This window comes from Dermochelys coriacea, chromosome 2 (assembly GCF_009764565.3).
Source record: "Dermochelys coriacea isolate rDerCor1 chromosome 2, rDerCor1.pri.v4, whole genome shotgun sequence".
In the NCBI taxonomy this organism is placed as follows: Eukaryota; Metazoa; Chordata; order Testudines; family Dermochelyidae; genus Dermochelys; species Dermochelys coriacea.
In genome coordinates, this window is record NC_050069.1 from 128944091 (window position 1) to 128966419 (window position 22329).

General features: G+C 41.6%; 1 protein-coding gene across 4 annotated transcripts in view; it reads left to right on the forward strand.

Annotated features, from left to right (window-relative positions):
- Nucleotides 1–22329, forward strand: part of LOC119851904 (cadherin-9) — a 123500-nt gene that overhangs the window by 26822 nt on the left and 74349 nt on the right. For 3 of the 4 annotated variants that reach the window (XM_038392501.2, XM_043508435.1, XM_038392500.2), the window contains one exon: nucleotides 8291–8613. In XM_038392501.2, coding sequence (XP_038248429.1) covers nucleotides 8386–8613 — 228 coding nt within the window. In that variant the 5' untranslated portion in view covers nucleotides 8291–8385. Of the gene's footprint in view, nucleotides 1–8290; nucleotides 8614–22329 lie in introns of those variants that run through there. The other variant, XM_043508436.1, reaches the window with a different exon arrangement.

Sequence of the window (22329 nt, forward strand, 5' to 3'; positions counted from 1 at the left end):
TGAATTGTGGACACCAGAATTGGACACACAATTTCGGTAATGGTGACAACAGTGTGAAATACAGAGGTAATATAACCTCCTTATTCCTGCTCAAGATTACCCTGTTTATACTTAAAATAATCACATTAGCCCTTTTGACCATAATGTTGCATCAGGAGCTCATGTTCAGCTGATCATCCAACATTGATCCCTGGGTCTTTTTCAGAGTTTCTTCTCCCCAAGATACAGTCCACCATCCACTAAATGTGACCTACATTCTTTGTTCCTAGATATATGACTTTACATTTGGTCATACTGAAAAACACATTGCTTGCCAGTTTACCAAGCAACCCAGATTTCTCACTCTATATCAATGCCCTGTCCTCCTCATTATTTACCACTGCTCCAATATTTGTGTCATCAGCAAAATTTATCAGTAAAGATTTTTTTCCAAGTCATTGACAAAAATGTTAAATAGCATAGGACCAGGAACCCATCCTATCCCACAAGGAACACACCTACTCGATGATTCCCCATTCACAATAAAAATGTTGAGACCTGTTGTTTAGTCAGCTTTTAATCCATGTAATGTGTACCATGTTGATTTTGTATTGATCTGGTTTCTCAATCAAAATGTTATGTGGTCCCAAGTCCAAATGCCTTAAAGAAGTGTAAGTATATTACATCAGCACTATTATCAACTAAACATGTAATCTCAACCAAAAAAGATATGAAGTGAGTTTGACAAGTTTTATTTTCCCCAAACCCATGCTGGTTGGCATTAATTATATTACCCTTGTTTAATTCTTTATTGATTGAGTCCTTTACCAGCTGTTCCATTATTTTGCTTGGGATCAATGGCAGGCTGACTGCCTATAATTACCCAGCATTCTCTGGTCACATTATATGCCAGCGGAGAAGATGACATTGAGCTAGCTTCACCAAATCTATATCCCAGACTGGAAGGCAGGAAATAGGGGAAATCTGAAGCTGCCCTGGTAGGGCTGCTTTCCTGCACATTTTTATCACCAGGGTGGTGAAAAGGGACTAGACTAAGGTAGGGAAGAACAGGTGTCAAGATCGGGACCACTATCTATTCAAACAACACACACACACACACACACACAGAGAGAAAGAAATGTAGTAACATTTTAACACCACTTGAGCTCCTAAAGTATGTTTCCATAGCTTCATGCACACAGGATGACTTGGACAGACAGACCTGGAAAATAATGCTCTGTACCTCTAACCCGGAGCAGCAATTTGCCTCTTTGGTTTTTTGGTAGGCTTGCCCGAGCATCTTAAGTTTCACGCGGCACTGCTGTGTTATAGCCTCTGTCCATCATGCTCTTGGAAATTTTTTCAAATATGTTGGCATTTCATCTTTTGGAATGGAGTTCTGATAGCATGGATTTGTCTCCCCCATATAGCGATCAGAACCTGTTCGGTCCATGCTGGAGCTCTTTTTGCAATTCTGGGACTCCAAGGTCACCTGTGCTGATCAGCTTGCCATGGTGGCCAAACAGGAAATGAAATTCAAAAGTTTGTGGGGCTTTTCCTGTCTACCTGGCCAGTGCATCCGAGTTGAGAGTGCTGTCCAGAGCGGTCACAATGGAGCACTCTGAGATAGCTCCTGGAGGCCAATACCATCGAATTGCGTCCACACTACCCCAAATTCATCCCAGCGATGTTGATTTAAGCATTAATCCCCTCATTGAGGAGGAGTACAGAAATCGATTTTAAGAGCCCATTAAGTCAACAAAAATGGCTTTGTTGTGTTGACGGGTGCAAGGTTAAATCAATCTAACACTGCTAATTTCGACCTAAATTCGTAGTGTAGACCAGGGCTCAGAGTGGGGTAAAACTGTACCCTCCCACTCCTCAGAAGGGATTCACTGTTGGAGAGGGAAGATGATGTTTTCACTGCCACACTCTTCTAGGGATATGCCAGTGGACAGCAAGCCCTTACTCATGGGAATTATTCAGATATGAATCAACATATCCTCCTGCCATCTTCACTCACATATGGGACTGTAGTGGCTCAGTGAAGCAGGGATTGAATTGCTGCAAGTTCCCTCCAGGGGAATTTCAAGCACTTAGAATTTCAAGTACCAAGGGTCTGAAACCTTGGATAAGCAAAAAGAAGTCAGCATATTCTGTGGCTGAACCTAGCCCAGTATCTCCACCTAGAGTGTCTCTAGGACTTGCGATATTTTTAAATATAATGCTAACTCTAATTTCAATAATAAGATAAATATTTATTTTAATAACCCCATTCATCATAGATTTATTTGCCAATAGATGTGGATATAGACATGAATTCAATAGACTTTCTAATATTTCAACACAGTGCGGCATTCACAATAGAGGGTAGATTTCTCAAAAAAGAGTTTATCTTCCATTTAAGTATCAAAGTAAGGGGACATCTATTTAAAACTGTTCAGTAGCACACTGAGTGCTGAACTTCTTTGAAAACCTGGCCCAAAGTGTCTCAATTAAAGAGTGAGATGTTCCTCTCACCTCAGAACAATATAGGATGTCTGAGACCCACATCCTGCTCTTCCTGATTTGGGGCAGGAGCTTAAACAAGGGTCTCCCATATCCCAGCTGAGTGTCCTAACCAGCTATCAGATATGCAGGGGCAGGACTTTCAGTCTCCCCTGTTGAAGCTCTTCCTCTTTGTATAACTAATTAAATAGCCCCTTGGCCAGAGAGAGGGATTGGCTCTATAGCTCAAGTTCAAGTCCCTGCATCTCCCAAGGAAGTACTTAGCTATCAGGGTAGGTCTCGCACTCTTAAAACATTTTTGTTTTTCATGAATTGGCATTTTCTGAAGAAAAACTGTTTTGTCAGAAAATTACTGATTAGCTCTTGTCTCAAAGGGTGCTGTTGATGCTGATTGTTCTTAAACATATGGCTCTTGTTGAGGTACCTAAATAGATCAGAGCTCTTCTGAAAATCTGGCTTCATTTGTAGGTGCTGAGCACTTGAACGTCTGGTCCTTAATTATTTGGAATCATTTGTTCATTAATCCTGTTCCTCCTGAAGTAAATGGCAATATTTCCACTAACCCCACTGGATATAACATTAGATCATTAATACTCACAGTCTGTGATAACCACCATTAAATATATTTAAATTCTATTTTTGTGTCTCCCTAAACCCCCCAAAGTATTCTGCTAATGACATTAGATTTGGCTCACGTCGGCTAGGCTTCTTAGTGCACACACTTTAATTGATTATTTTTTTCACCTTTTTGTTCTTTTTAGTATTTTCCCCATCTTTTATATTTTGGAGGGGGGGGAAAAGGACATGCACTCCACATGAAATCTATAAATATCTTGCTCTTTAAAAGTCATACTGACCTCACACCTAATTCTACAGTCTTTACTCATGTTAGTAGTTTCACTGAAGTCAGAGCCAGGGACTACTCACATGAGTAAGAACTACAAAATTAGGCCCACACTGCAGCGTATCCTGTATAAAATATGTGTCCCAGCTTTGTAGGTTCTTTAGACCTTTAAGAACAAGGAGTGCATCATTTTTATGTAAAGACTTAGGAGAAACATATCTTGTGCTTCTACTGCAGATAAACATGCACTACACTTTTAGTCAGTTGAGATATGATGGATCATGCTTATGCATCTATATTCCATTATTTTTATTTTTTTCATTTGGAATGGAACTTTATTTCAGTGTCAACAAATTAAACAAACTATTTTGCATGCTCTATTGTAAAGTTGCCGAAGGTTAGAAAAGATGCATATCATGCTTGTGAGTGACTGTGCAGCACTAATTAAATACATTACCATGGTGATTGCTATAGTAACATTTAAATTGGCATCATTGCTAACAAATCCCTGCTATTGATCCCAGCAGGCTTTATTTCACAGTACACCTCAAGAATCTAAATAGAATGTTTTACATTCAAAAGGCTTTAAGAAATATTTTTTTCAATTGCTAATGTATTAAGGAGAATTATGTCTTTCATATGAAATAAATTAATTTACCGGGAAATCTCTAAGGACTTTGATATCAAACTCACTCACTGCATTGGAAGATTTTAATGATTTCAGGTTACTTCCACAGACCTCTCAAACAGCAAAAAGCATTCATTTTCTACCATTCAAGATAATCAGATGTAACTGGTTTGCAACCTGAAGAAAGGATGCAGGTCACAATATGTGCATTCAAGTGTCTATATGAATAGCGTGTCATAAATAATGTCTTTAACTCATATGTAACTAAGGAAATAAAGTGTTTTCCATTGTGTAAAATGAAGGATAGATGGATTGACTAGATGGTGGGGAAGGCCCAAGCAACAGATGCTGGACAGATGCTGTAATATAGTAGCTGGCACAGTACATTTCACAAGTTAGAAAGAAAACAAACAAAACCTTTCCTTCCAGTCTCAGACTTCCATGCCTCGCTATTCCTATTGAAAAGCAAAGAGAGTTTTGCCTTGAGTGGGGATATTATAACATCCCATCGTTATAACACATTTAACTCTACAGAGAATGCATACATCTACAATATTATCACACACAATGGGAAAAGTTAGATCCATCGTTCATTAGCTCCCAAAACACAGGCCTCTACCGATTGAGATGAAAGAGTTTGGCTGACAGTACAAGACTTATTGCCCAGTAAGCAAGCCCAGTGAACCATTCACTTGGGGGCAGCACGACACAGAAAGCTAGTTCACTATAGTATTTAACTCCTGCCCTGATTGGAATAAAATGTGGAAGCAGACAGCTTTTCCAGTATATCCTCTGTTAAAGAATTACGGTTTAGCAGGACAGAATTTCTCATTGCAGAAATTCCTAGAGCTGCTGCCTTTAACCTTGCTCATGGGTAGAGCTTGCTGTTGACTTCAACCTACGCACTAGCTAGCTGAGTGGGTTAGACATGTCCATTGGTCCATGGTTCTGCCTTGGAAATAGAGTGTATTGGCCGATGTTGAGTTTCTAGTGGTTTCTTGAGTAGGTGGATTTGGGAGGAATAATTATGTAATCCTAGAAGCCTTAAACAGAAGGCAGATGTATGGGGGTTCAATTAACAACAGGAAAAAGCCCATATATTCCATGCACATAATAAAGTATATTGAGAAAGACATGAAAAAATAAAGAGACAAGGTGGATGAAGCAATATATGTTACTGGATCAACTTCTGGGCCAGCTTTCAAGCTAAACAGAGCTTTCCTCGGTTCTGGGAAAGCTGAAGAAGAGATCTGTGTAGCTCAAAAGCTTGCCTCTTTCACTAATATTTTCCAGTAAAAGATATTTCCTCACCCACCTTGTCTCCCTAATATTCTGGGAACAACACTGCTACAAAAACAGTGCAAACAAATGAAAAAAATAATTAAGCATTGTAAGTACAAAATAGCAGAAGGTAAAATGTACTCCATAGATTTTGTCAAGAACACTTTTGTCCAAAAGTTGATCAGAAACTAATTTAATGTTGTATATTGCTCTTGTTGCTTAATGAAGATATATTTGAATATATATTTTCACTGCAGAGTATTTGGAGTTGCTCATGGAACTAAGCGGGAAATAATTTGCCCTTCCTGAAAACATTTTTGAGATTTCAATAAATGTCCTGCTCCACATCAGGACGAAACTGAGAACTTAAAAAAAAAAATTGTGAAAAACAAGAGAGACCCACTCCAGACTAGCAAATACCCCAGGGATTAGGGGACTCAGCTGTGATGTGAGAGACTCAGGCTTAAGTCCCTGCTTCAAAACAGATAGATGAATACAGATTGCCTGCTTCCCAGATGAGTGCCCTATGCACTTGCCTTTTGGCTAATCTGGGCTCACTCTCTGTTGTTTTGATCTCCCCAAAAAATGCATCCTGGATCTGAGAAACCCTCCCAATTAAAGTTTCAACAAAATGAAACATTTCTTGCAAAGTTATGTGGTTTCAACAAATTGGGATTTTCTGATGAGAAACAGTTTCATTGAAAAAATTCAAACCAGCTCTAGTTGCTGATAACTAAAACTAAACTTAGATGAGTTTCAGAGTAGCAGCCGTGTTAGTCTGTATTCGCAAAAAGAAAAGGAGTACTTGTGGCACCTTAGAGACTAACAAATTTATTAGAGCATAAACTTTCGTGAGCATCCGATGAAGTGAGCTGTAGCTCATGAAAGCTTATGCTCTAATAAATTTGTTAGTCTCTAAGGTGCCACAAGTACTCCTTTTCTTTTTTAGATGAGTTTGTCACTTAAAACAAAATAAATGATTAAAAAAATAAACTCCATTAGATTTGAGGTGAGTCTGAGTTTTAGAGTAACACACTATCTATTACGGGACACATTCTTCACTTAACCAGTTGGGAATTTATAGGTGTTAAATTAGCCACAGGAGAGCTCTTCCATGGTTCTCTGAACTCAACAGGAACATACTGAGAATAACAGGAGACAAAATGAGATATTGAATATACCTACAGAATTCAAACAAAACATGTTCTCTAATTTATGCCAAGATCTATGTACATGCACGATTTTATGCAAATCAGAGTTCATTCACTGTGTGCTTTGATTCTTCAATTAAAAAAAGAAATGAAGAAAATTAGAATTTTCCTGCATTATAACTATAATTTTCTGCATAAATTAGACACCTATTAAAATGTTTTCTTTTTGTTTTTAAAACATGATGCTAGAGAGTGATAAATATTTCAAGCCTTCACTTCTTTCTCAGATAAATCTCTGATTGAAGTAACTAAAATACACCAAGGCTTTGATCCTGCTTCAGAATCCCTGTGCCCATGCAGAGGCTCACTGACAAACTGGATTCCCCACAGATGCAAGGATCTGTACTAGCCAGGCATGGTGAAGAATCAAGTCTAACTTTATAATCATTAAGCTCGCCAAATTTTCCACTGAAAGTGTTTGTTGGCAGAAAGTTTGTTTTCAGCTAAATTCATTGTTTTGTGAAAAGTGTCTACTTTCTGCAGAACATTTTAACTTCTCAAAAATACAGACACCTGAAAAACAAAACAAACAAAATTATGGCTGAAAACCACAACTTTGATTCACAATTGTTGCCACTGTGCCTCACTGAAGTTCAGGTGCCTCATTCTCCTCTCTGGGGCAGGGTCCCCAGCAAGACCACATCTCCCATGATGCATCATTGCCATGGAACTCTCTTAATGGAGTGCAGCTGTTAAGAAAAAAAATAAAAACCATGTAGCTGCATGGGAGTTGTAGTCCAGCCAGGGAGCCCAAGCCCATGGAAGAGAATGACGTCGTGGGTCATCAGAAGGAGAACTCCCATGAGGCACCTCAGTGGCATTTGCAAATCAAACATTTTGATTTTCAAATGAAAATTTTCAACTTTTGGCTAGATTTTTAGGGTTTTTTATTTTTCATTGAAAAGTTAAAATTTTCTGTGGAAAAATTAAACAAAAATGACTTTTTTCTCTTTTTTGATTTTGTTTCGCTATGGGGGGTTTAGGGGTGGGGAGGTGTTGGGAGAGACATTTTCAGATCAGCTTTACTCCAAACACAAAATGACTCCAGTGGAATTTTCGGGAATAGATATCTTACAGAATTCATCTAATAAATATAATTAATCCCAGTTCAGGGGTCTTGCAGGAGGCCCTTTTCTTCATTTACGCTCTTCTGAACAAAGCCTGCATCTATATCACAGTAAGTCCCTTGGCAGAGCAACTGATGCAGTTCCACTGTATAAGCAAAGGCAGGATTTAGGCGGTGGGTACACAGGAGGTGTGTGTCTCTCTGCACTGCAAATCTTAGCTTCTCTGGAACCACTGTGCAGAGGGGAAAGGTGGGATAGTAGAAGGTAGGGGCAAAGCCAAGGTGAGCCATGTGATTGAGTAAATTGAAATCTTTGTTTCTGTGTGGATTCTCCCTTAACATCATAGTAACAGCTAGGAATTGGCTCTATGATTTAGAACCCAGCTAAACATTGTACCTAAATAACCAGAGCCTGATTAAGTTTTAAGATCCAGAAACATATCACCTGATTCAATAATTATTTGTGCATGAAATCATATACTTGGGAAAAAGAGGGAGAGAAAGGAGGACAGAGAAGACTTCAAGAGCCTGATACTAAAATTAGATTAATTTGTATGTAACAAACTAAAATACAGTGGTAGTACAAATGATTGGCCCATTTCCTGTGCTGGCCTTTTGTGTGTGCAGTTTTCTGATTTACAAGCGCAGCTGTGGCAACCGCATGGGCAAGTTAGGAATGCAGTTTTAACAACCAGGCTGCAAATATACTCTAACAGAGTATATTGACCTAGAGATGATTACAATTCACCCAGAAACTTTTGTCCATTTCACAGGTCCTTTAAAGTAGAATACAACCTTTCAAGAGTTTTGTTCTGGTGAAACAGGAGAGACGTCAACCCCAGCAGCATCCTTGCTAAAGCTGCAAACAATGAGGACTTGTTACTGCTTGTCATTTCTGTTCTGGACCTATATGCTTCATGTGGTTCACATGACACCATCCCCCAAAAGGACTACCAAATATTCACAAAATGAAAGGATACTGGGGTTTTCACAGGATGATGGCAAAACCCTGCACCGCAGCAAACGTGGCTGGATGTGGAATCAGTTTTTCTTGCTGGAGGAGTACACAGGTCCAGATACTCAGTATGTGGGCAAGGTAAGCTTTGCATTTAAAAGACTACATAGAGTTGACAAATCTGACAAGTGGTGCTTTGCACAGTTCTTCTTACTTAATTTTTTATATAAAACAGGTGGTCTTATTTTCTCATCAGCATTAAAGCAAAGCACACATAATGTATTATAGTTTGAGGGAGAAGGGTTAGGAACTGGGATTAGGAATTAGGGATGTCTTGATGAAATGGGAACACTTCAGCCTAAACTTTACTAAATCCTGGTTAGACAAACACACATTTGTGGGAGGGTTTCAATCACTGTATCATTTCAAGTCCGTGTTCAGTTGTCAAGGATAAATGTTACAAAGGAGAACTAAAAGATAGGTTCCTCAATGACACCCAATCTTTTGTGATATTTGCAATTATGCAGAGATATATTCTCCACTAGATGCTCACAAAATTCCATTTGTTAATAATTAAAATGTTATCCATGCACAGTGGAGACATTATATTATTAAGAATGGTGGCTGAGAAAGGAAAAGACCTTCAGCCTTTTTTCCAGCAAACAAACTCTAATCTTTACTTTGATTACTTGAAAAAAAGTGAGTCCTCTTCCAGCTGTTAGCTCCAACAGCATCCCTTAATTCTAACTGCATCTTTGTGACTCCAAGTTGACCTCTTGCCTTTCCTGGTGAAACTTACATCAAGGAGTCTCAGATTTGCAGCCTTTGCTGTGCCTCACCATCTGCCCTGACGCTCCCTGTTTTCTGGCAAGGCATTCACAAAAACAGAAATCTCTGTCTTGGGAAATCATTTTAAAAACCAAGAAATAGGAAACTTCAGCAAATTCTGACCTTAGTCACATAGGTGTGGATCCAAAGTAATATGATTGACTTCAATAGATTTATGCCAGTATAAATCTGGAATAACTGACATCAGAGTCTGAATCTCTCTCTCTCTTTAAAAAAGAAAATGTATCTATGAAGGAAGGGACAACTTTGTTGAATCTACAGCAGATGGTATGCCCACCTCACCCAGTCATGCATTCCTTCAATGCCCAAAATTCCCACTGACTTTCAGGAATGCACTACTGTACCAATAAAGACACACCCCATACTAAGCGTTAGCCTTAAGATCTGAGATCATTTCATGATCTGACAACGTACATAATGGCCATGATTCTGCTCTCAGTGTAAAACAGGAGTAATTCCATTTCAGTCAGTTATGTTATCATAAAAATGGTGTGAGAGATGTAGCAGGCCCAAAGTGTGACAAACAGGAAAGTCAGCTAAGGGTTTTGGTTTTTTAAAACAACTCTTAGAGCAATATCTGTTCTGAAAAAAGCCTAAGTCTCAGTTTAGTATTCTCTCTCTGAATCTGATGGCAATTAGCAAATTGTGTTACATGTGAGGAGAGAACACTTTTATTCAGACTCATAGGCACGAGTCGGTAGCAAGAATTCCTAGCCAGCCCTTCTTTAATATGGACAGACACAGACTGAAGATACTCTTAGAGTAATATAATAATGTTGTACTAGAAAGAGAATGAAATGAATTCAGAAACTCACATTGTAAGCACACTTGTTAGAGGATCAGATAGTTGACAAAATTAATATTTATTTTTCTCTATAGTGGATTCAATTTCTTATCAGTCCCACTGAGTAATGTAGAACTACATGAGTGTATTTTGCCTATGACATAACAATGTGATATTAGGAATTGGCTGGGACTGGATTACTTGGCTGTGCTATCCGCTTGCATTTGAAAGATATATTAAACATTATATTTATAGACATCACATATAGATGAGCATTATGCTTTTATGTCACTTAAAATTTTGACCCAACTTATACCTGTGGATCCCCATTTACTTTAACTGCAGCACCAACTAACATCAATTTTGTGTCATTACTTCTAAACACACTTGCACTGTATTCCACAGTAACTTTCAAGTGTTTCATGGAGTCTCAATTACTGGGATTCCTCTGGAACACATGGGTCAGGCCCAGATTCTCGTGGCACTTCTTTAAAAGTGATGAGATCGTGTTTGTTCACAAGAAGGCTTCCAAAGAGAAAATGTACTGTAAGTACTGGTGTGAAGCTCTGTTTGCATAAGGAGTCACATCGGACGTGCTTCCACAGCCATCTCCTATGAGCCATCTGTGGCTTAGGAGTTGGAAAAGGAAGGAGGGAGAGAAGCAGGAAGAACAATAAAATAAAATCAAGAGTATCCATGAGAAGGTGGAAGAGTTGGTGGTAATTGTGGGGGAGGGAGGAATAAGCAACCATCCTTATCATTCCCTATCCCCAGCAGCAGCTGCAGTATTCACAGGGTAGCAGTACTTCCCAGGCTCTATCTTCAGAGTGTGTGTGTGTGTACGTGTACATGTGCATACGCACCCACGTGCATTGTACATTGTGTAGCCTTTTTTTTTAATGTAAAGTGAATTTTGTAATGTGGTGTTACACCACCTTGGGTTCAGCTACAGTTTCAAGCTCAACAGAGTGAAAGTCACCTCTGCTACTTGCTTCAGATTTAGAGTCTCTAGAAACACAAAGACCAAGGATGGTGATCATACATACATTTCACAAGTATAAGGTCTAGTCTGTTTTTACAAGTTTTATTAAAGTTACAGTTAAAGTTATGATTACTCAGGCATATAGAAATCCTATAAAGCCCTAAGAACAAGTTACAAATATAGTTATACTCACATTCATAAGGATATTCTTAAGATCTGATGGATGCATTACCAAGTGACCATTTGTAAAGGGATGGTTCCTGCTGGAATTTTCCATAGGAAACTCAATTTTCCTAATCTGGGCACCTTCTTTTTATAATGAGGTTCTGACTATACCTCATTATCATTTACACACATATTGCACCCTGCAGTTATGGGTTAGAAAAACATGACTGCTGGGTATCTTATAAGCAAAAAAATTACTCTTACTGTGTTTTGTTTTGTTTTGTTTTGTTTTCAATATTGCCCTTTGGTACATCTTTTCCCATATTTTTATGGCATCAGGTTATTCTTCGGTCACTTACTTATGTCAGCATTTCTTATCTGTAAGGCCTAAAATAGCTAAGTTAAAATCTTAGAGGCCTCAGCCTACAGGTCTTGCATTTCAGCCTTCCTTACTTAGATACTTTCTACATAATTATCCCTTCTAACTACTGATCAATCTTATACTTCTATAATCCTACAATTTAACTCCTTGTACAATTTAGCATACAATGATTATATATGACATAACTTGAGTTAATAATAACATCACACAATAAATGAACAATAAACTAAAGTCATTGGCTGCAACTGCTACACTAAAGCAAAATATAATCAAACCCATCTCTTCAAACAGGCAGTGCACTGAATATATGCAAGGTATGTAACAGAATGAGCAGTGTTATTAATTGCCACATTACATAGAGGGCATCACATCGTATCACACAAGAATCAGGCCTAATCCTTCACTCACTGAAGTTAATGAGAATGTTGCTATTGACTCCAGTACGTGAAAGATGGATCCCATATGATGCGATATCATGTGAGAGGATTCAGGACAAGTACTCTACCAAAAACAACAGGAGCATTAGCAGCAATATGTCACTCATATAAGCATCACACAAACATATGAACCCTCCTCTCCACCATCCTGTGACCAGTCAAGAGCATTCACTGCATCCTCTGTATTCAAAATCTCCCCATCTCAATCCTGCTTTTGCCAATCAAAATGTATTAATTATACTGATATTTCTCTACAGCACTGTGGTTTGCCAGTACCAGACAGGCACAGGAAATCTGTGTTGGCGGTGTCCTTCTTAGGTCTACTTCCTAGAAAATGCATGCGGCTTAATCATACATTCTTGGCTCATGCAGACCACTTTCTACTTCAGAACTATGAGAACCTCTCTCTTGTTCACTGTATGTGTACACGTGCATATGCACCCATGGTACCCAGGGTACACTGGTAACCAGGAAATGTAGTTATTAATGGGACACTGTTTAATATTAACACATCAGGGGAATCCCAAGTTATTAAAGAGATCTGACAATACACTTTGTGTTTAGAACCAAGCAAGAACACAATTACTACAAGCTGTCTGTAACAATAACTATATTAAATCTATGAGTCAATTCAATCAATATACTTGCTCTATGTAATGTTGTTTATAGGATGCATCACAAACACAACAGTTACCCAAATTTTCCTGTCCTAGTGCTGAGGATATTAAATAAGATAATGATACGCTAACAGATCACGCATGCCCTACCAATTATTATTATATTGCTTTTGTCAATAACAGTGGAGAAATGTGATATGTGGTAGAAAAAGGAGATCACTAAATTCAGTTAATGCACTTGGCAGATATAGGAAATATTGTTGATTAGGATTCACATATGGGATATTTAATACAGTTGGCCAAAAATAAACTGGGTAAATTAACAAGATAGGAGACACAGACCACAGTATATCTTTCTCAAGTGGGACACATATGCCACAAGCCATTATTTTGTATCAATTGGCAAGAGAAAATTGAATGTAAATCTGCAGAACAGTCAATATATCTGTGATGTGTCTCTTTCCCCTTTCCCACACACTTGGTCAGAAAGGGATCCATATATTTTTTTTCAATCTAGGATCTACATATATAGCCAAATATAACACTTGTCCATATACAAAAAAAGAAAAGTTTAAAATGTCCTAAAATTTTCTAGGCTCACTACTCTCTCACTTTTTCTCCTGAGCTTCCCGTTCTTTTGCCTTTGAAATGATCAAAGGCAGACTAAACTAACCTTGCCCTTCTCTGTATTCTTCTTCATCTCAATTATATTATGGTAGTGCCTAGAGGCTGCTGCTGAGATCTGGGCCTCAATGTACTAGGCAGCATACAAACACATAGGGAGAGACACCTTTTCCCCAAAAGAATTTACAATCTAAATAGACAAAGGTAAGAGCTACTTAAAGGCTAGGCCATCCAAACTGGGAATAGAAACATTATCATGTCACTTAAAGGGACTAGTCACCCAGAAGGACTATCTAGTATCTAATACCAAAATGAATAATCACATTATTCATCTGAGTAATCCACAATCTTAAATTTGTTAAATACTTGTGAATGATGAGCAAAGCTGTCAAATTCGTTTGACAATTTTCAAACACAGTAGTAATGAATTGTTCACTATGAGTTGTTCACCCAGCTATGTGTATACTTGGGATAGATTTCCTTGTAAGAATCCTAACACAAACATCTTTAGAAGAGAGGGGATAAATCATTTTTTGTGAGTTATTCTAGGAACAATACAAATATTTAATACAAATCGCACTCATTGGGTCCACAGGTCCCAAGATGTCCTTTGACCAGGGAAGGACCAAATATCCCAAAAACTCAGTTCCACTCCCCCACCGCACCATCTATATGCAAGAGTAGGGATAGAGTAGAACCTCTGCAGGTACTAGGGAAATGGCACTGCAACTATTATGAAGTCCTATATAATTTAACAAGGATCAAACTGATAGAATTCTATAGAATTTACTCTGAAATCTATAGAATTTAATAGAGAATCAGATCTGTTTTATAGTGGATTTTTAACCATTCTATAGAATTCCATGACACGTAATTCTCATGGGGTAGTCAGAAAGGACCTAGAGAAAGGATCTCATTCTCTATTAAATTCTAAACAACTTGCTCATAAAGAAAGTGAAATAGCCAGGAGGAGAGGTAAGGCATCACGATCCAGGAAAGACCTGAGGCCCATGCAGTTTCCTTCATAAACTGCTTTGTTTTAATCCAATGTTCAGCCTCTTCAGAGAGTAAATCCCCACTGCAAATCTTTGGATTTCCTCAAGATTGTATAACTCTCCCCTCAATAATATTTTAAAGTGGCTAATTATCTTCTATTCAGTATTTTTCTTTTACAGTCCAAAGGAATATTGAGTCAGTGCGGGCACTTCATTAAGCCTCTAAAATCTAGCTCTAACTTGTGCAGCTCGGACGCTGCTATCCAAAAGGTCTATCGAGAGCAGTTTTCTATAATTCAGGCTCGCACGTAGCCTAAGAACATATTGATTACAAAATGATATATTGGTTTCTATTCTTTCTTTCACTAACTCTTTCATGATCTGGGGTAGGTTCAATTTACCTGTTGCACATATTGCTGCCAAAAGCATTTCATGTGACCTTTACCCACCACCCACTGCTGCCTAAGAGAAGAAGAACATGTCTAGATTTAGCCAAATCTCCCCAGAAAACATTAAAACAAAGCATGCATCCAATACAAAAATAAAGTGCCCGTATGGATTATATTCTTTCAGAAAAGGCAAAGCTAAAGTAAATGAAACCAGGCAATGATCAGATAATCTGTTAGTGATAATTACCTACATTTTCTAAAGACAAAATTGAATTCAGGTTCCTCAGTTTTTGGGCAGCCAACTTCACACCCCTTAAATGGGCCTGATTTTCATAAAGTTATGGTGACCCAACATCTTAAATATCAAGACCCTAACAAAGGAGACTCTAGGTAGCCAAACATTCCAACAATGAAAACCACTAGTAGTTCTCAAAATTTTGTCTATTATGACACACTGTAGCCAAGGCAATTGCATCCTGAGCTGCATCCTTGTGTTTAGAGGTCACTCTGCAGTGCCTTGCTAATAACTTCTCCCTCAGCCCTGGTCTACACTACAGGGTTAGGTTGAATTTAGCCATGTTAAGTCGATTTTGTAATCATAGAATATCAGGGTTGGAAGGGACCTGAGGAGGTCATCTAGTCCAATCCCCTGCTCAAAGCAGGACCAATTTTTGCCCCAGATCCCTAAATGGCCCCCTCAAGGATTGAACTCACAACCCTGAATTTAGCAGGTCAATACTCAAACCACTGAGCTATCCCTCCCCCCAATGAATGCATCTACACAAGCAATCCTGTTCCGTCGACCTAAAGGGCTCTTAAAATCGACTTCTGTACTTCTCCCCGGCAAAGGGAGTAGCGCTAAAATTGACCTTGCTGGGTCGAATTTGGGGTAGTGCAGACACAAATCAATGTTATTTGCCTTCAGGAGCTATCCCAGAATGCTCCAATGTGACTGCTCTGGACAGCGCTTTCAACTCCGATGCACTAGCCAGGTACACAGGAAAAGCCCTGGGAACTTTTATATTTCATTTTCTGTTTGTCAGCGTGGCGAGCTCAGTAGTACAGGTGACCATGCAGTCCCCCCAGAATCACAAAGGAGCTCCATCATGGAGCGAACGGGAGACACTAAATCTGTATGGGGAGAAGAATCTGTGCAGGCAGAACTCCAATCAAAAAGAAGAAATACTAATATATATGCCAAAATCGCACAGGGCATGATGGACAGAGGCTACAACAGGGACACACAGCAGTGAAAGTTAAGGAGATAAGGCAATACTACCAAAAGACAAAGGAGGCAAATGTTTGCTCTGGGTCAGAGCCCCAATATGCTGCTTCTATGATCAGCTGCATGGTATTCTGGAGGGGAGTACCCCACCACTGTCTGTGGACACCTGCAAGGGGGGAGTCTCACGCAACAAGGAGGAGGATTTTGTGGATGAGGAAGAGGAGGAGGAGAATGCGCAGCAGGCAAGCAGTGAATCAGTTCTCCCCAGCAGCCAGGACCTTTTCATCAACCTGGAGCCAATACCCTCCCAAGGAGGGATCCCCTCCATTGAAGGCACAGAAGGCACCTCTGGTGAGTGCACATTTGTAACTACAGTACATAGTTTAAAAGCAAAAGTGTTTAATGTTTGATTTTCCCTGAAGAATTGGGATGCATTCACAGCCAGTACAGTTACTGGAAAAGTCTGTTAAAGTGTCTGGGGATGGAGCGGGAACATCTCCATAAGGCTCCCCTGGAGGTACTCTGAAAGCCTTTGCAGAAGGTTTCTGGGAAGGGCTGCCTTATTTTGTCCTCCACAGTAGGACACTTTACCACGCCAAGCCAGTAGCAAGTAGTCTGGAACCACTGTAGCACAAAGCATGGCAGCAAATGGTCCCGGGTTTTGGTTGCATTCAAGCAACATTTGGTCTTTATCTTTCTGTGTTAGCTTCAGGAGAGTGATATCATTAATGGTCACCTGGTTGAAATAGGGGAATTTTTGTAAGGGAACAGTAAGAGGACCCCATTCATGCTGGGCTGTTTGCGCTTGGCTAAAAGGGATCATCCCATAACCATGCGGAGGGGAGAGGGGTGAAGGGATCATCCCCAGTAGCCACACAGAGGGGTTGGGGGAGGTGTGTGCTTCACATCCACCCAAAAACCACAGATCCTCCTTTTAAATGGCAAACCCAACCGGCATTGCTTGCTATGGGAAAAGAGGATGCTGCAGTTTGAAAACATTCCCACATGTTATGAAGGTGTTAGAAGCCAAATCCACGTACCCTTTGGCTTACCATGGCTGCCTGGAAACCAGATTCTGTTGCCCAGCCGTGTGTGATGTGTCACCATATCGGCAGGCACTCAATATAAAAGGCAAAATGTGACCTTGTACCTAAAGCACATGCGCTGTCTGCTGTGAATTGCTTGATTCACTGCGGAAGAGTCTCCCTTTTGTTCTCAGAAATGTATCATCTTAAATTTTACTCTCCCTTTTTATCCCCCGCAGGTGCAAATGTGTCTATGCTCCCCCTATCATCTCCGTCCCTGAGGTTATCGCAGATTAGAAGGCAAAAAATACGCACTTGCAATGACATGTTTTCCGAACTCCCGCACTGATAGGGCACAGCTGAATGCATGGAGGCATTCAGTGGCAGGAAAGCATTAAGTGAGTGCGATGAGAAGAGGCAGGATGCAATGTTGAGGCTAATGGGGGAGCAAACCAACATGCTCAGGTGCCTGGTGGAGCTTCAGGAAAGCCAGCAAGAGCACAGACCGCCGCTGCATCCACTGTACAACTGCCTGCCCTACTCCCCAAGTTCCATATCCTCCTCACCAAGATGCCCAAGAATGCGGGGGAGGAGGGAGGCTCCAGGCACCCAGCCATCCCACTCCAGAGGATGGCCCAAGCAACAGAAAGCTGTCATTCAAACAGTTTTGATTTGTAGTGTGGCTACAATAAGCAATGTGCCCTTGTCCTTCCCTCCTCCCCCACCCCACCCTACTCCACCCAGGCTACCTTATCAGTTATCTCCCTTTTTTAATTAATAAAGAAAGAATGCATGGCTTCAAAACAATAGTGATTTTATTTCCATTGCCAGCTATGATCAAGGGGGGAGGGTGGTCGGCTTACAGGGAACTAAAATCAACAAAGGGGGAGGGTTTGCATCCAGGAGAAACACACACAACTGTCACACCGAAGCCTGGCCAGTAATGAAACTGGTTTTCAAAGCCTCTCTGATGCCCAGTTCACCTACCTGTACTCTTCTAATTGCCCTGGTGTCTGGCTGTTCAAAACTGGCAGCCCAACCTCCCACTCCACCATAAACGTCTCCCCCTTACTCTCACAGATATTATGAAGCACACAGCAAGCAGTAATAACAATGGGAATATTGGTTGTGCTGAGGTCTAAACTAGTCAGCAAAAAGTGCCAGTGAGCTTTTAAATGTCCAAAGGCACATTCTACCACCATTCTGCACTTGCTCAGCCTATAGTTGAACTGCTCCTTACTCCTGTTCAGGCTGCCTGTGTATGTCTTCATGAGCCATGGGAGCAAGGGGTAGGCTGGGTCTCCAAGGATAACTATTGGCATTTCAACATCCCCAACAGTAATTTTCTGGTCTGGGAAGTAAGTCCCTTCTTACAGCTGCTCAAACAGCCCAGAGTTCCTAAAGATGCAAGCATCATGCACCTTTCCCAGCCATCCCACGTTGATGTCGGTGAAACATCCCTTGTGATCCACCAGTGCTTGCAGCACCATTGAGAAGTATCTCTTGTGCTTATGTACTGGTTGACAAGGTGGTGCAGTGCCAAGATAGGTATATGCATTCTGTCTATCGCCCCACCACAGTTAGGGAAACCCATTGCAGCAAAGCCATCTACTATGAGCCACTACCCTTGATAGCAGAACGTCAGTGACTGCTTTGGCTATTTGAATCATAGCAGTCCCCAAAGTAGATTTACCCATTCCAAATTGATTCCCAACTGACTGGTAGCAGTCAGGCGTTGCAAGCTTACACAGGGCTATCGCCACTCTCTTCTCAACTGTCAGGGCAGCTCTCATCTTGGTATTCCTGCGCTTCATGGCAGGGGAAAGCAACTCAGAGAGTTCCAGGAAAATGGCCTTATGCATGCGAAAGTTTTATAGCCACTGAGAATCAACCCAAACCAGCAAGACTATGCAGTCCACCAGTCTGTGCTTGTTTGCTGGGCCCAGAATCGGCATTCCACTGTATCAACCAGCCCCACTGCCGCCATGATGTCCCAGTTGTCACATCCTATGCTTTCAGGAACGTCTGTATCATGTCTTCCTCACAATTATCCCTGTGCTGCCATCTCTTAGCCAGGTATGCACCTACTGCAGTATAATGTGCAAGGTGTTTACAATGTTCGCAACAGCAGTGGTGAGCTGAGCGAGCTCCATGCTTGCCGTGCTATGGCATCTGCATGGGTAACCCAGGAAAAAAGGCACAAAATGATTGTCTGCAGTTGCTTTCATGGAGGGAGGGGCGACTGACGACATGTACCCAAAACCACCCACGACAATGTTTTTGCCCCATCAGGCATTGGGAGCTTAACCCAGAATTCCAATGGGCAGTGGAGAATGCGAGAACTGTGGGATAGCTTCCCACAGTGCACCACTCTGTAAGTCAATGCTAGCCACGGTAGTAAGGATGCACTCCGCCAACTTAATGCACTTAGTGGGGACATGCACGATCGACTGTATAAAATCAATATCTAAAAATCGACTTCTACAAAATTGATCTAATTTCATAGTGTAGACATACCCTGCCATTAGACTCCTGCAGTTGACCTGTGCCAGCTGACTCAGGCTCCTGCGGCTCAGGCTAAGAGGCAGTTTAACTGTGGCATAGACATTTGGGCTCAGGCTGCAGCTTGATCTCTGAGACCAACCCACCTCACAGTTTCCTAGGCCCAGGCTCCAGCCCGAGCCCAAAGATCTACCCAGCAATTAAACAGCCCCTTAGCTCAAGCCCCTTAACCCAAGTCAGCTGGCATGGGCCAGCTACAGGTTTTTAATTGCAGTGTATACATACCTTCAATGGGCTCCATACACAAACTCAGTGCAGGTTTGTCTTGTACATTCACCACCCTTTCTCAGAGTTTATTCACGTAAGTAAAGCTCTGAAATAAAATTCAAAGTCTCAAATCAAAATCCATCAGTTTTATCCTCTTGTCAGGACACTCATGGGCTTTTCCTCCCTGTTGTGTCTTTAGGGAAACCCCATGACCCAGGTCTTCTTGCTGGAGACTGTTCCCTTCCAGCAGTCTCCAAGTCACCCTATTTCCAGGCCTTCTTGCATCTGGCCTTTCCTGTTTTGGCAGGCCACTCTCTGCTGGAGTCTCAAATTTCTGACCCTGACTTCTAGACCCTCTTGTATCGCAGTCATCCCTGCAGGAACCTTTCATACTACCTGCAATTTCCTAAATTTTCATGTTCATTTCCATTTTCCCCTTTCCTTCCCTCCTCTCCCCCATTACTGCAGCCACATGCTGCCCTTCACAGGGACTGTTCTGACTCCAGTAGGTTAGCCCCAGGCTCTCCAGCCCAGGGGCAAGCCATCCTGTTAAATTCACTAACAATACATTTCTGTGATTTCTTCAAAGGAATAAAACATGTCCAGTCTTGTTAAGGACACAGCTTGTATCGATGCTCAACCAGCTATATTGTCTCAACATGAGAGTTAAAATACCTCCATAGATCAAGGACATTGCCTTGCAAAATAAAAGACAGCTACTTAGCAGATAATGGATGAGGGACTTGATGATTTCTATTAGAACCCTCATAAATTGTACAATTAAAATCAGCAGCTAAAATCTATTATAAGATGGGCAGTCTGATAAAAATCCACTCAGGTTTTTAAAGAAGAATCCTTTTTTCTTCATCATCATAGGGATAAATGTCACTCAAAATGTTGATCAAAACTATCCCAAACCTATCCTTAACAAATTTCATGACAACAGATGAATCAGGCTTCACTTTTCCTGAAATAAAATATCAACCCATCCAATGAAGTGAGCTGTAGCTCACAAAAGCTTATGCTCAAATAAATTTGTTAGTCTCTAAGGTGCCACAAGTACTCCTTTTCTTTTTTGCGAATACAGACTAACACGGCTGCTACTCTGAAACACTTATACTGAAACCCTGGCTAAGAAAAAACTCTTCTCTTCATTCAGTTAACCAGTCATTTACATTCAAGACATTTGCATGTGTCCCTTGTTTAAAAACAAAACATAATAACCCCGCTTAGAAATTAAGTTTCTTTTGCAACAGATACTCAAACACAACTATTCTTTTCTTTACATCTCTGCACCTGTTAGCATTCAGAGACAGGGCCGGATTAACTTTTTGTGGGCCCAGTGCCAAACATATTTGTGGGCCCCCATGGGGCAAGGTGCAGGACAGCAAGATGCTCAGTCTTTAGAGTGAAGGGCGGGCTGGGGGCAATGAGTCACAGCGCAACGGGAGCAGCCCTGCTCGAAGCAGCCCAGCAGAAGCGCACTGTTTAGAAACCTGCAGCTGCTAGACGCACACTGGCCTGCCCAGCTCTATGCTGCCAGCATGCCCCTTCCTCTTGAGGGTGGGCCCACATCACACCACACCCCTGCCCAGTGCCCCATCCTTATGCCTAGCACCCCTCGCCCAGAGACCTCCACCAGAGATCTCTATGCCCAGCCCCCACTCTTCCCAGAGACCTCCCCCGCTGGCCTCCCACCACAACTGCACAACACCCTCCACACCACCGAGCTCATCCAGCGTCCCCTGCCCATAGACCTCCCCACTGCCCACCATCTTCCTCACAGTCCAACCATCACAGCTGCAAAGCACCCCATATTCCTGAGGGGATTCTGAACCAAAAAATTAAAAATTCTGTGCACAATATTTTAAAAGTCTGCAAATTTTATTTGTCAATAAATGTGGAGGCTTCAACATGGCAGTGGGGAGCACAGTCCACCGGTTGAATGGAGGTGGGAGATTACCCTGCAGCCTCTCCCTGCCCTACACCCCGGGACAGGGACTCGGCAGTGAGGCTGCACCCAACCCTGACACTGTGCAAGGGCCAGGCCTGCCGCAGAAACAACCTGGGGCCCTGCCCCCCTGTGCCAGGCTCACTCCAGCAGCAGGATCTAAGTGCAGAGAGACTTTGTGTGGGGGGAGCCAGGTGGGGGTAACAGAGTTCTCTGTGGGGCAATGTGGATGCAGGTGGCTCAGTGGGAGATCAGGATGCACAGAAGCTCATTGTGGGGTTCCAGGTGCAGCAGTAATGGGACTCTGCAGGTGATCGAGGTGAAGGTGTTTGGTGCTCAGCATGGGGGGTCTAGGTGCAGGGGAGCTGGGGTTCATTTGGGTGGGGGTCCAGGTGCGGGTGGTTGGGGCACAGTGTGGAGGGTGCCTGGGGGGGCTCATCGAGGTGGTACAGATGTAGGGGGGCAGGGCTTGTCAGGGTGAGGGTTCAATGGGCTTGCTTAACAGCTTCTGCCAAAGGGATGCCGTATGCTCGGCTCCAGCTTCCCCCCTTCCCCCGCATTCCCTATCCCCTTCTGTTCCCCTCCCATGCCCCTTCCCCACTGCCTCATCTCCTTCCCATCCCACACCCTTCCTTCCTCACTGCCTCTTTTCCTCAGCCCCCA